The sequence below is a fragment of the Leucoraja erinacea genome, chromosome 11 (genome assembly GCF_028641065.1).
Source record: "Leucoraja erinacea ecotype New England chromosome 11, Leri_hhj_1, whole genome shotgun sequence".
In the NCBI taxonomy this organism is placed as follows: domain Eukaryota; kingdom Metazoa; phylum Chordata; class Chondrichthyes; order Rajiformes; family Rajidae; genus Leucoraja; species Leucoraja erinaceus.
The window spans coordinates 52,418,943-52,433,965 of NC_073387.1; the positions used below are offsets into that span (position 1 = coordinate 52,418,943).

A 15,023-nucleotide genomic window follows, 5' to 3' on the forward strand; every position below is an offset into this window, starting at 1 on the left:
GGGTTTTCTCAGGGTGCTCTAGTCCCCTCCCCCCTTCCAAGACAGGTTATTTAGCTTAGGTAAAAATGGTAAAATACCCCTAATGTGTATGATTGTGTTCGTGTACAGGGTGATCGCTGGTCAGCGCAGACTTGGTGGGCCGAAAGGCCTGTTTCCGTCCTGTATCTCTAAACTAAACTAAGGGTAATGTCCCCTAATGTTTGACAATTCCATAGACTAGAGGGCGTAGCCTTAAGATGAGAGAGGCAAACTTTAAACAAAATGTACGGGGCACGTTTTATTTTACACAGAGTCCGGTGGGTGCCCAGAATGCCACGCCCACACTTCCGGGTTTTATAGTCCCTCTCCCCCTCCCACAGGAAGGGGCAGGGCCTTCATGGCGTGATTGACAGGAGAGAGAATCTCAACATTTTTTAAACACTAATAACTCTTTTCTATTTCATCGATGGTAAAAACCCTCGGCACCTGATGAGCGGACGGAGACTCTGAGTAAGGAGGCCAAAAATCACAGCCGTACGTTTTAGCGTTTTTTCTAAAATCAATATAGAGCGCAAACAGGAAGTGGTCAAGATTATATACAAGGCACAACCACTTTTCAATGAGGCAAAAGCACCACCACTTTTCAACGAGGCAAAGGCAACACCACTTCTGCATTTTCAAACTAAACTACTTTTGCATTTTCAAACCACGTTTTCAAACTACATTTTCAAACTACTTTTTCAAACTACGTTAAGGGCACTCACAGGTCTGTAAAACCACTAACAGTTTAGTAGACATGTGTTCAGTGTTATTCACAGCTCACACTGAGAGTTGTGACCTCTCGCTCCCCCATCTTGCAGAGAGGCAGTCCACACTTCCGGGTTTTATAGTCTCTCCCCCACCGGAAGGGGCGTGACCTTCATGGTGTGATTGACAGGAGAGAGAATCTCAACATTTTTCAAACGTTAATAAGTCTTTTATTTTTAATCGATGAGAAAAATCTTTTTGGGGCGCCGCATTGGCGGCAGCCTCTGCCTACAACCTGTTTATCTTTTCAATCTTTTTTTACATTTTTAGTTAGTTTAAAGTCTGTTTTTGGGGGAAACTAACTTTTCTATGTGGGGGAGGGGGGCAGTGTAAGGGGAAAATTGTTTCCCAGCTGCTTCCTGGCGGGACGCGACTATTTCTCTGAGTCGCGTCCTCGCCCCCCTCCTCGCGGCCTACCACCTGGATCGGAGCAGCCTTTCCTGCTGGAGACCGGGAACCGGACCAGAGCTGCGCAGCGCTGGATTCACCGTGGAGTGGGGCGATGCCTACCTGGATCACCGTTTGGAGCTCCGGAGCATTGGGCCGCTGCTCCAACATCGTGGAGCTGTGGTTTGGGAGAGCTTCCAGCGTGGCCGGTGCTGACTGTCATCGCGGTGTCCTGGGGCCCTTTGCCGAGGTTAACCAGCATTGCATTTCCGCCCAGCGCGGCCTGCGGCCGACTCTGATGTCCAGGCCGCCGAGGATGTGCCCCAACCCCGACGTTGGACTTACATCACCCCGGTGAGCGGGCCTGAACATCGGGCCGCCCGTAGCGGCGACTGCGGAGGGCTCGGGGGGGCCCCGACCACGGGTAAACATTGGGGAATATTAGAGGAAGAGACTGACTTTGGTGCCTTCCCTCTCAGTGGGAAACTTTGACTCTGCTGCGCGGGGATGTTTTATGTTGGACTCTATCGTGTGTTCTGTTCTTTATTTTTATTGTATGGCTGTATAGTAATCACATTTCACTGTGCCATCTGGCACCTGTGACAAATAAATGTATCTTGTATCTTGTATCTTGTCCTGTGCAGCAGAGGGGGATTCTGAGTAAGCTGGCCAAAAATCACAGCCGTAAGTGGTAGCGTTGTTTCTAAAATCAATATGCAGTGCAAACAGGAAGTGGTCAAGATTTGAGTTTTAATTATATAGATAAATTGCTCTACAAAGAGGAAAATATCCAAATCTGATCATTTCATTGTAATCACCAGGTTTCTCGGTTTCATTCTGTATCTTAACAGAAGAAGTTGCCACTTCTGGTGTTGCCACTCCTGAAGAGGTGGTGTCCGACCCAAACGGCAATGAAGTCCTCAGTCGCTTGGCTGCTGGTGAAGATCTGTGCTCAAAGCATTTCCTCTTTGGACATCTCCACTCTGTTTATTCTGGTTTGAGTTGAATCGGACTGAGAACCTGGACACCTGTATTTGAACAAAATAAGTCATGAACCATGGACATACAAGTATACAGAAAACTTTTCTAGTAACACTGTCCAAATGTATCATTTATTTCAAGTCAGGTTAGTTTTAATTCAACAAAGTTAGAGATAATATATATAAGCATCTAGATAAACAGGGTCTGATTAGGAACAGTCAACATGGATTTGTGCCTGGAAGGTCATGTTTGACTAATCTTCTTGAATTGTTTGAAGAGGTTACTAGGGAAATTGACGAGGGTAAAGCAGTGGATGTTGTCTATATGGACTTTAGTAAGGCCTTTGACAAGGTTCCTCATGGAAGGTTGGTTAAGTAGGTTCAACTGTTGGGTATAAATGCAGGAATAGCAAGATGGATTCAACAGTGGCTGAATGGGAGAAGCCAGGTGGATGGCTGTTTATCGGGTTGGAGGCAGGTGACTAGTGGGGTGCCTCAGGGATCTGTGTTGGGTCCTTTATTGTTTGTCATGTACATCAATGATCTGGATGAAGGTGTGGTAAATTGGATTAGTAAGTATGCAGATGATACCAAGATAGGGGGTGTTGTGGATAATGAAGAGGATTTCCAAAGTCTACAGAGTGATTTAGGCCATTTGGAAAAATGGGCTGAAAGATGGCAGATGGAGTTTAATGCTGATAAATGTGAGGTGCTACACCTTGGCAGGACAAATCAAAATAGGACGTACATGGTAAATGGTAGGGAATTGAAGAATACAGTTGAACAGAGGGATCTGGGTATAACCGTGCATAGTTCCTTGAAGGTGGAATCTCATATAGATAGGGTGGTAAAGAAAGCTTTTGGTATGCTAGCCTTTATAAATCAGAGCATTGAGTATAGAAGCTGGGATGTAATGTTAAAATTTTACAAGGCATTGGTGAGACCAAATCTGGAGTATGGTGTACAATTTTGGTCGCCCAATTATAGGAAGGATGTCAACAAAATAGAGAGAGTACAGAGGAGATTTACTAGAATGTTGCCTGGGTTTCAACAACTAAGTTACAGAGATAGGTTGAATAAGTTAGGTCTTTATTCTCTGGAGCGCAGAAGGTTAAGGGGGACCTGATAGAGGTCTTTAAAATGATGAGAGGGATAGACAGAGTTGATGTGTACAAGCTTTTCCCTTTGAGAATAGGGAAGATTCAAACAAGAGGACATGACTTCAGAATAAAGGGACATAAGTTTAGGGGTAATATGAGGGGGAACTTCTTTACTCAGAGAGTGGTAGCGGTGTGGAATGAGCTTCCAGTGGAAGTGGTGGAGGCAGTTTCATTGGTATCATTTAAAAATAAATTGGATAGGCATATGGATGAGAAGGGAAATGAGGGTTATGGTATGAGTGCAGGCAGGTGGGACTAAGGGGAAAAAAATTTTGTTCGGCACGGACTTGTAGGGCCGAGATGGCCTGTTTCTGTGCTGTAATTGTTATATGGTTATATATGGTTAAAGTTCAGTTTCAGAGTTTATCATCATGGGCTGCAACAATGCATTGTTGTGACAATGATTAGATGTTCTTGTTTCTATGTTTTCTATGTTTCTATGTTTTCTATGTTGTATAGTTATAGTGATAGATAGTCATAGTGTCATACAGCGTGGAAACATGTCTTTCAGCTCAACTTGCCCACATCAATCAACATGTCCCATCTACACGAGTCCCACCTGCCTGCATTTGGCCCATATCCCTCTAAGTCCGCCCTATCTATGTTCCGAAGATTGACACAAAAATCTGGAGTGACTCAGCAGGTCAGACAGCACCTCCGGAGAAAAGGGATAGATGACATTTCGGGTTGAGACCCTTCTTCAGACTATCCATTTACCTGTCATTTGTTTTCTTTAACTTTGTGATAGGACCTGCTCCATCTATCTATCTTTATCTATCTATATCTATCTATCTATCTTTATCTATCTATATCTATCTATCTATCTATCTATCTATCTATCTATCTATCTATCTATCTATCTATCTATCTATCTATCTATCTATCTATCTATCTATCTATCTATCTATCTCTATCTATCTATCTATCTATCTATCTATCTATCTATCTCTATCTATCTATCTATCTATCTATCTATCTATCTATCTATCTATCTATCTATCTATCTATCTATCTATCTATCTATCTAAAACTCAAATCCATCCGACGTCCGCCTGCAGTACGGATCCCTTCCTGCCTTTTGATTCGTTGACGGCTGCTCCTTCCTATCAGCTTCCAACACACTTCGAAACAATGTTGCAAGACAGGAACACTGAACTTTTCACTGCTGCAGCAGGCAGGGGAGGTGCAATTGAGGGAGGCAGGGGAGTGCTGGAAACTTACATTTGGCAACGGCTTCAGTTCCATTGGAGGAGACGGGTGCATGGTGGAATATTGGGTTGGGGGAATCACACCATTGGGGGAGCAGACCCAACGGGTCTGCACTTGGTCTAGTATATCTATAAAACTCTGGGGCCATCCGACCGACTGCCGTCCGGCGCCCTTCCTGCCTTTCAATTCGTGCCCGATACTCGCAGATGTCCAATTGGAATGGCCGATGCTCGCAGATGTCCAATCGGAATGGATTCATTTGCATGTACGGCTGCCGGCTGCATTTCTTCCTTCGATTCATTGCCACGCCCAATCCAGACGCTCAATCTCTGAGATCTTTTCCATTTCGGTAGAGATTTCGCTTTTCTTTCTAAGTATCCGCTCCTCATTACATTTTGTCGTGTTGAAGTGCACGTTTTTAATCAAATCCTTCTTCCCCCCCCCCCCCACACCCAAGTATTTCAAAATTAACTGGCTTCTCCATTTACATGTCAGCTTCCAACACACTTCGAAACAAAGTTGCAAGACAGGAACACTCTGAACCTTTCACTGCTGCAGCAGGCAGGGGAGGTGCCATTGGATTTTTTTTTAAATCCACTGCTGAGGGAGGCAGGGCAGTGCTGGAATCTTACTTTTGAGAACGGCTTCAGTTCCATTGGAGGAGACGGGTGCATGGTGGAATATTGGGTTGGGGGATCACACCATTGGGGGAGCAGCCCCAACGGGTCTGCACTTGGTCTAGTATAATATTAAAACTCTGTGGCTGCTGGCTGGCTGGCTGTGTTTCTGCCTGACCTGTGGTTGCCAGCCTTTGATTTGTTGCTACGCCAACGACAGACCCAGAAACGCTGACATTTTTTCCATTTCGTTACAGATTTCATTTTTCATTCCAAGTATCCACTCCTCATTAAATTACGTCGTGTTTATGTATACAATTCTAATAAAAACCCTTCTCCCCCCCCCCCCCCACTCACACATTTTGTCGCCTCCTGCTGGCCAGCGACCATAACGGCTGCTGGCGCCCGCCTCTCGCCTCAGAGACGCCATTTAAAAACAGCCGCACTGCTGAGTCCTGAACGGCTTGAGTTGGAGGACCACGTCTCCCGTGGGGGCTACGGGTAGGGAACGGCTGCGTTGGGAGAGCAGACCCAATGGGTCTGCACTTGGTCTAGTATATTATTAAAAGTCTCATCTTGTATCTATCTATCTATCTATCTATCTATCTATCTATCTATCTATCTATCTATCTATCTATCTATCTATCTATCTATCTATCTATCTATCTATCTATCTATCTATCTATCTATCTATCTATCTGTATGTGATCTGAGACCTACGCCAAAATGGTACACAGTAGCACAAATATTTTTGCACCACTTTACTCACCTTTGTCCCGTGGTCGTTCCTATAAGGTTTTGTTCAGATTGATATATTTCACGTTATTTGTGATTTTTTACTTTAAAAATTCAAGAATAATTTAACAGCTAAATCTTTGCTGGCCCAGCTTGCAACAAAGTTGCATACAAAGTTGCAATCGAGGAACATTCAGTCCTAGCAGGTTTTTACCTGATTAGGAGGTGAATGGGGGCGATTGCATTCTTTTTTAAAGTCCTCAAAGCAAGAGGGGAGGAGGCAGTGCTGGGGATACGCCCCTGCACATTTGGGGGCTATGGGTGAGTGGTGGAATAATGCCCAAAAATGGTACACGATAGGGCTACGAATTTACTCCCCGTACTCACCATTGTCCTGTGCTGCAATTGAAGCAAGTTTTGTTCAGATCGACGGTATATATTAAAAGTTATTACGGTTTAGGGGTAAATATTGGCCAGTTTGTCTGACTTCAGTGGTTAGTAAGATTTTAGAGCCCATTATAAAGGATGGGGTTATGGAGTACTTTATGAAGGGGAGGTCTTACCTGACAAATTTGCTGGAATTCTTTGAAGAAGTGAATAGCAGGACAGACAAAGGAGAGTCAGTAGATGCTGTATACCTAGATTTTCAGAAAACCTTTAATAAGTTGCAACATGGGAGGTTGCTAAGGAAGATGTGAGCCCATGATATCATAGAGCAGATACTGGCATGGATATCAGGTTGGCTGGATGACAGAAGGCAAAGAGTGGCAATAAAGGGGGATTTTTCTGGATGGCTGCCAGTGACTTGTGGAGTTCCGCAGGGCTCAGTGCTGTGGCCACTGCTCCATATTTTATATTAATGATTTGAATGAGGGGATTGTAGGCTTTGTGGCCAAGTTTGCGGATGACACGAAAATAGGTGGAGGGGAAGGTAGTGTAGCGAAAGCAGGGACTCTGCAGAAGGAATTGGACAGGTTGGGAGCGTGGGTAGAGAAGTGGCAGAGCATATAGCAAAGTGTGGAGTCATGCATTTTGGTAAAAGGAATAAAGGCATAGATTATTTTCTGAATGGGGAGAGAATCCAGAAATCGTAGGTGCAAATGGAATTAGAAGTGCTGGTGCAAGATTCCCAAAAAGTTAATCTACAAGTAGAATCAGTGGTGAAGAAAGCAAACGCAATGTTAGCATTTATTTCGTGGGGGCTTATATACAAACATAGGAATGTAATGCTGATGCTCTGTAAAGTGGTGATCAGGCCGCGTTTAGAATATTGTGAGCAATTTTGGGCACCATATCTGAGGAGAGGGTCCAGAGGAAGTTTACAAGAAAGATCCCAGGAATGAGTAGGTTGACATATGATAAGGGTTTGACAGCACTGGGCCTGTACTTGCTGGAGTTCAGAAGAATGAGTCTGGATCTTTTAATCTCTCCCTGCACGGGAGACCCGACCTTTTCTTTGTCGGGTCTCCGTTGTCGTTGGGGCTGCAACGAGGAGCGGCCTCTAACAGGAGAAGACCGGGGGCTCTGGTGCCGACGACTCACCGTCACCGTCGCGGAGCTGGCCGAGTCCGGAGCGGGTGGAGCGGTGGTGGAGCGCTCCGGAGATTCGGAGGCTGCAACTGCGGGTCTGGCGGACGGCGGCACTGGGAGCCCGCGGGTCACTGGAGGAAGACCGCTTTTCAGGGCTCCCGCAACGCGACTTCTCCCGCCTGAGTTGCGGGGTCGAAGAGCTCCTGGAGCGGGGCCTCACAGCACCGCCCCGCGCGGCTTGGAATGGCCGTGGGAGACTCTGCGAGCGCCCGCCGGGGGCTCCAACATCAAGACCCGGTGTGCGACCTTGCACCACCCGGCGTGGCTTTAATGGCTGCGGGACAATCGCCATCGTCAGCCGGGGGCTTTGACTTTGACTCTGACATCGGGGGGGGGGGGAAGAAAGCAGTGGAGAGAGATAAGTTTTTTTGGCCTTCCATCACAGCGATGTGATGGATGTTTATGTAAATTATGTGTTGTGTCTTGGGTCTATTTGTTTGTAATGTATGGCTGCATATCAGAAACGTCATTTCGTTTGGACCTCAAGGGGTCCAAATGACAAATAAATTGAATCTTGAATCTTGAATCTTGAATCTTGGATCTCGGATCTCTTTGAAACGTACAGAATAATGAAAGGCTTGGATGGAGAGGACGTGGAGAGGATGTTTCCACTAGTGGGAGAGTCTAGGTGTAAAGGTTATAGCTTCAGAATTAAAGGACGTTCTTTTAGGAAAGAGATGAGGAGGAATTTCTTTAGTCAGAGGGTGGTGAATCTGTGGAATTCTTTGCCACAGACAACTGTGGAGGCCATGTCAATGGATATATTTAAGGCAGAGATAGATTCTTGATTAGTAAAGGGCCTGTTCCACTTTCACGACCTAATTCACGACCTCTGCCGACTTTGCCCTTAACTCATACTCGCAGCATGGTCGTCATGAGGTCGTAGGAGGTCATAGGTAGGTCGTAGGTAGGCGTGATGCTAGTCGTAGGTACTCGTGGCATCAAGTAGGTCGGGGCGTTTTTCTAGCATGATGAAAAATGTCCACGAGTAAAAAAGGTCATGAATTAGGTCATGAAAGTCGGACAGTCCCTTTAGGGTATCAGAGGTTATGGGAAGAAGGCAGGAGAATGGGGTTAGGAGAGTTATGGCCTAATTCTACTCCGATCACATGATCTCATGATCTACAGTAAAGGTGCTGTCATTTCGGGCATCTTATTCTTAAGAAAGGGAGAAAATGAAAACGACCACATTGACTTACCATTTAATATTTTGCATTTGGTCAATTGTATCTGGAAGAGGAATTTTGAACGTTTCTGGCAGAAACAAGACCACAATTGCTGAGAACACCATCAACACCCCCATCACAATAAACGGTAGGTTCTCTTGATAAATACCTGTGAAAAGAAAGCATACATTTACCTACAAGTGAAAAATTAACAAAATAATAGAAAAAGTATTTCATGCAACCGAGATCAATGTGAAATCAAATGTACTTCAATAATGTATATTTAAGACATTTCCAAGATAGACACAAAATGCTGGAATAGCTCAGTGGGACAGGCAGCATCTTTGGATAGAATGAGTGGGTGGAAATTCAGGTCGAGGTCCTTCTTCATACTGATAGTCACGGGAGAGGGAGAGGTAAGGAAGGTTAAGATGTGAAAATCAAAAGAGAAGAAAATCAAGGAACACGTAGAATAGATCATTGTCAGTTGGGAGAAGGTGAGATTAAAATGTAATCTGGGGACAGTCAGACTGGCCGGAGAATTGTGAAGGTGGAGGGATGAAGAAAGCGGGTAAGCAAGGGTTTCTTGTGGTTTAGAGAAGTTGATATTCATTCCGTACATAAGTCATTTCCAATTTCAGGTCTGGGTTATTTTCACTGTTCCTGATCTGATTACTCTGATATATTTTCTTGGTGGAGAGATGAGAAACATTTTATGTTTGAGTTTAGGTTATTGTCACGTGTATCGAGGTACAGTGAAAAGTTTTTATCGCGTGCTAACCAGTCAGCGGAAAGACAATACATGATTAAGCCAACATATGATTGACACAATACATGATTGAGACAATACAAGAATAATCATCTGCTTGAGACTGCATGTTGCAGGGGAAAGAATAGTGAGCGCTGATACTAGTAAATAGGATCTGGATTTTGCTAATGTGGTGATAGGGAAACGCAGACAAAGCCTAATGTGCCTGTCCCACTTAGGAGACTTTTTAGGTGACTGCAGGAGACTATGCAGTCGCCACATGTTCACGGGTGTTTGCCGGGGAGTCGCGGCCTCATTATGGCCCCCGTGAATATTTCAACAAGCTGAAAAATTAGCGGTGACTAGAATGAAGCCGCCATGGAGAGTAGCGAGAATTCTCGAGCCGTAGGTGGGTTGCCAGGAGGTCCTAATGGGTTGCCAGGAGGTCGAAGATTCTCGTGGGCTGACTGAATTTCATTGGCTCATTTGGAAAAAGGGTAAGCAGTAGTCTTCACGCGCCAACGGCTTGTCGACCCGCATATGCACGCCGGCGCATTGTTGTCGTAAGCAACGTCTTGACGTCATACGCAGCGTCTTGACGGTGTACACAGCGTCTTGACGGCGTACGCCTACCGCATGGCATTGCGTGATGATGTCACCGCCCGACGCAGTGCGATGCCCAAATTCAGTCGGCCCGCCTCCTGCCCAGCTGATTTGATTTATATGCTTAAATGATGTCACTCGCGAACTTAGCGCGAACTCCGCTTCCGGTTGGTCGTGCCAAACGCACGCAATTACATGCAAGTGGGACAGGCCCTTTATGCCCCTGTCCCACCTAGGAAACCTGAACGGAAACCTCTGGAGACTTTGCGCCGCACCCAAGGTTTCCGCGCGGTTCCCGGAGGTTGCAGGTGGTTGCTGGAGGTTGCAGGTAGTGGCAGTAGGTAGGGAGACTGACAAAAACCTCCGGGAACCGCACGGAAACCTTGGGTGGGGCGCAAAGTCTCTAGAGGTTTCTGTTCAGGTTTCCTAAGTGGCACAGGGGCATTAGACTTGTGGATAATCATTTTATTCTGTAATCAAGACCTAGTTTGTTACCTAATTCTGTACCTCCCTTCTGTTTTAACAATCTAGTTTTACTGTTGCACAAAATACTCCAATGTCTTGTACAACTGTTACATAACATCTCTACTTCTACATTCAGTACAGTGACTGATGAAGACCAATGAACCAAAAGCTTAGAGCGGAGGAAGGAACAGCAGATGCTGGTTTACACTAAAGATGGACACAAAATGCTGGAGTAACTCAGTGGGACAGGCAGCATCTTTGCTGTGAAAGAATGGGTGACGTTTGAGGGTCATAGGAGAGGGAGACATAAAGATATGAATGGGTAACATGTGAATATGAGATCAAAGCAGACGATGATAAGGAAATGGTTCATTGCTAGCTGAGGGAAAGGTAACAAGGAGGCATACAATCGATAACATGAATCAGAAAGACAGTGAAGCCAGTCAGAAAACCAGGTTGGGGGAGGAACAGAGAGAGAGGGGCAAGCAAGTGTTACTTGAAGTTAGAGAAATCAGTTTTCTTTACTACCTTATCTACCTGTGACCTATGTTGGGATAGTGTCAAAAATCCTCATATTCGACAAGAATAGGACAGCAAGGTGGCGCATCAGTAGAGTTGCTGCCTCGGAGCAAACTGCCGTGGTATACACCCGTCAGGGACTGCTAAGCCTGGTACATGGCTCAATATTCGTGATTCAACATGACATACCGAAGGAACTCTTACAGAGGAGACATCGGGGAACGCGTGCAGGGGTGAAGAGAAACAAGAGGAGGTTGGCGAGAACATGGAGAGAGACTTTTAAACCAGCCCTACCATCTATCACCATGGGAAATGTTTGCTGCCTAACGAACAAATTAGACGAATTAGAAACCCTGATCAGGTACCAGAAATTGTACCGGGAGAGCAGCATCGTTAGCCTGACAGAGACGTGGTTGACGGAAAACACGCCCGATTCTCTGGTCAGTTTCACCGGCTTCAGGACGATACGAGCAGACAGGGACACCGGAGCTAGCGGTAAGCAGAAAGGTGGGGGGCTTTTACTGCTCGTCAACAACAAGTGGTGTAACCCTAATCATGCTACTATCAAAGAACAGATATGTAACAAGGACATTGAACTTTTAGCGGTTAGTTTAAGACCATATTACCTACCCAGGGAGTTCACTGTGGTGGTAGCCATTGTTGTTTACATTCCTCCATCTGCCAAGGCGGAAGTCGCGTGTGACGTGCTGCACACCACTATCGCGAGACTTTAGTCCAAGTACCCAGAGGCGTTCATTGTTGTGTCTGGAGATTACAACTATGTCTGTCTCTCTAAGATTTTGCCCACTTTTAAACAGTTTATTGACTGTACAACTAGAGGTGATAAAACGTTGGATCTCTTGTATGCAAATGTGAAAAATGCATACAAATGTACTGCACTGCCCCCTCTTGGTCGATCAGACCACAACATGCTACATCTCTCTCCCTCCTACACCCCAGCTGCCAAGAGGCTGCCTGTCACCACCAGAACATTAAGAGACTGATATCCTGAGGCTGATGAAGCCCTAAGGTGCTGTTTTGAGACAACAGATTGGGATGTGTTCTGTGAGGAGTATGGGGAAGACATTGACGGCCTAACAGAATGCATTACCCATTACATCAATTTCTGTTATGATGACATCATGCCATCCAGCGTAATGCGTTGCTACCCTAATAACAAACCATGGATTACCAGCAGCCTGAAGGCCTTACTAAATGATAAGAAAAAGGCTTTCAGGGAGGGCGACAGGAATAAAATCAAAGAACTTCAAAAGGAACTGAAGGTGAAGATTAAGGAGGGGAAAGAAGCATATAGGCTCAAACTGGAATGACAGCTGCAGCAAGATGGGGTGAAGCAGGTATGGGCTGGAATGAAAAAGATCACGGGTATGAAGCAGAAGGGCGGTACACTGCCTGATGGCGAACAGAGTCTGGCTGATGATCTGAACAGATTTTTCAACAGATTTGACTGCCCCACACCATCCCAGCCCCACCCACCTGGTCTGCTGACCATTGCTGCTTCCTCACCACCTCCCCTCCCTCTCTCCAACACTCCTGAGATGTCATCTGCACGGGGTCCCCTCTTCCCACCTCCTACTCCACCACCAGCCCCACCTATGACTCTTCATACTGCTCAGGTCAAGATGATGCTGGACAGACTGAAGCCAGGGAAAGCAGTGGGGCCCGATGACACCAGCCCAAGGCTACTGAAGACTTGCTCTTCAGAGCTGTGTGGTATTCTAACACACCTGTTCAACCTGAGCTTGCGTCTACAGAAGGTCCCAAGGCTGTGGAAAACATCTTGCCTGGTACCTGTCCCAAAGAAGACCCATCCCACTCACCACAATGACTACAGACCAGTAGCGCTCACCTCACATATTATGAAGACATTTGAGAGACTTGTCCTCTCCTACATCAGGACTAGTGTGTCAACTCAAATGGATCCTTTACAGTTTGCATATCAGCCCAACATCAGTGTCGATGATGCCCTTAGTTACATGCTGCAGAGGGCGTACACACATCTGGCCATCCCTGATGCATCTGTAAGAATTACATTCTTTGACTTCTCTAGCGCCTTTAACACAATTCAGCCCCGACTGCTAGGGGAGAAGATGGAGAAGATGAAGGTGGATCCATTACTGGTACTGTGGTGTTTGGATTACCTTTTCCTCAGACCACAGTATGTGCGCCTACAGAACAGTGTCTCAAGCACCATCCTGAGCAGCACAGGGACTCCACAAGGAACTGTGCTGGCTCCATTCCTGTTTACCATCTACACAGCGGATTGTCAATATAACACCAACAGCTGCTTTTTGCAGAAATTTTCAGATGACACAGCTGTTGTCGGCCTCATCAAAGGGGGCAATGAGGAGGAGTATAGAGACACAATTAACAACTTTGTGGAGTGGAGTGCACACAATAACCTCCATCTCAACACCACAAAAACGAAGGGGATAGTTGTGGATTTCAGGAGGGGGAGGAGGAGGACTCAACCAACACCAATCACCATCAGGGGCACTGAGGTGGAGGTGGTCGCCAACCACAGGTACCTTGGTGTGCAGCTTGACAGTGAGCTGGACTGGAAGAGTCATATGGAGGCGGTGTACAGGAAGGGACAAAGTCGACTGTATTTTTTAAGGAGGCTAAGGTCATTTAATATCTGCCAACCCTACTGTGCAGTGTCTACCATTCAGTGGTGGCCAGTGCTCTGTTTTTTGCTGTGGCCTGTTGGGGAGAAGGCGCCCGCATAGCGGACAAAAACAGACTGGACAAGCTGATCAGGAAGGCCGGCTCAGTGGTTGGGGCTGAGCAACTAACGGTCCAGCAGGTGGCAGAGGCCAGAACTCTGAAAAAACTAGGTTCAATAATGACCAACCCCACTCACCCACTCCACGCCCTGAAGGTGATCAAGAGCAGCATCTTCAGTCAGAGACTGATTGCACCAATGTGCAAAACGGAGAGATATAGGAAGTCTTGTATACCAGCTGCTATAAGGTTTTATAATGCACAAAAATAATTTTGGATTTTTTTTAGTATTCATTCATTGTATTTTAACTTATTAAGTATTGAAGCTATCTGTGGAAATGTGTGGTGTTATGTCTGTCTTGAAGCTGTTGTGGCACTGTAATTTCCTGTAAAGGATTATTAAAGGTTATTCAAAATTCAAATCAAATCACAGCGCCAGAGACACGGGTTAGATCCTGACTATTGATGCTATCACTATGGAGTTTGTACATTCTCGCCGTGACCTGCATGGGTTCTCTCAGAGATATTTGATTTAGAAACATAGATAATAAGTGCAGGAGGAGGCCATTCAGCCCTTCGAGCAAGCACCGCCATTCATTGTGATCATGGCTGATCGTCCCCAATCAATAACCCGTGCCTGCCTTCTCCCCATATCCCTTGATTCCACTAGCCCCTAGAGCACTATCTAACTCTCTCTTAAATCCATCCAGTGACTGGGCCTCCACTTCAGGGAATTTCACAAAAGTGTGTAAGGGGGCGCTGTCCTGTGCACGGCTGCCCAACCAGTAGCTCTTTTCATCATTTTATTTTTATTTTTAGTTAGTTAAAGTGTTTTGTTTGGAGGTCTAGACTTTTTTATGTCAGGGCTGGGGGGGAAGGGGGAAACTACCTTTCAGGGTCCCTACCTGGTCGGAGAGGCAGCTTTTCTCCGGGCTGCAGCTTCGACCCGTCCTCGCAGCCTACCAGCAGGCCTGGAGCGGCGTTTCCTGTTGGGGACCGCCCAGAACCTCGGCTTCGGCGGAGGCACAGTGCTGGAGCGCTATCGTGGAGCGGGCGATGCCTTGCCCGGGTCGCCGCGCTGGAGTTCCGGTGAGCTGGGACCGCCGGGAACAACATCGCGGAGCTGCGGGACTGTGGAGCGACCAGCTGCGGGTGGCGGCGCCGAACTTTACACCGGGAGCCTGGGATCTCGCGGCGAGATCACCAGTAGTGGAGCTCCAACCGGCGCGGCCTTGTCGGCTTCGGAAGCTGCGGCCTCCATTAAGGAGGCGACCGTTCCAGGGTTCCCAGGCCGCTGTGAGGACTCTCCCGAC

The 15,023-nt window shown here is 46.5% G+C and overlaps 1 protein-coding gene across 2 annotated transcripts in view; it reads right to left on the reverse strand.

The window, feature by feature from the left end:
- Positions 1–1,903: 1,903 nt before the first annotated feature.
- LOC129701814 (organic cation/carnitine transporter 2-like) overlaps positions 1,904–15,023 on the reverse strand; it is a 64,078-nt gene continuing 50,958 nt past the window's right edge. For both annotated transcript variants that reach the window (XM_055643280.1, XM_055643279.1), the window contains 2 exons: positions 8,664–8,799; positions 1,904–2,201 (listed from right to left, as the gene is read on the reverse strand). In XM_055643280.1, coding sequence (XP_055499255.1) covers positions 2,126–2,201; positions 8,664–8,799 — 212 coding nt within the window. In that variant the 3' untranslated portion in view covers positions 1,904–2,125. The remainder of the gene's footprint in view (positions 2,202–8,663; positions 8,800–15,023) is intronic.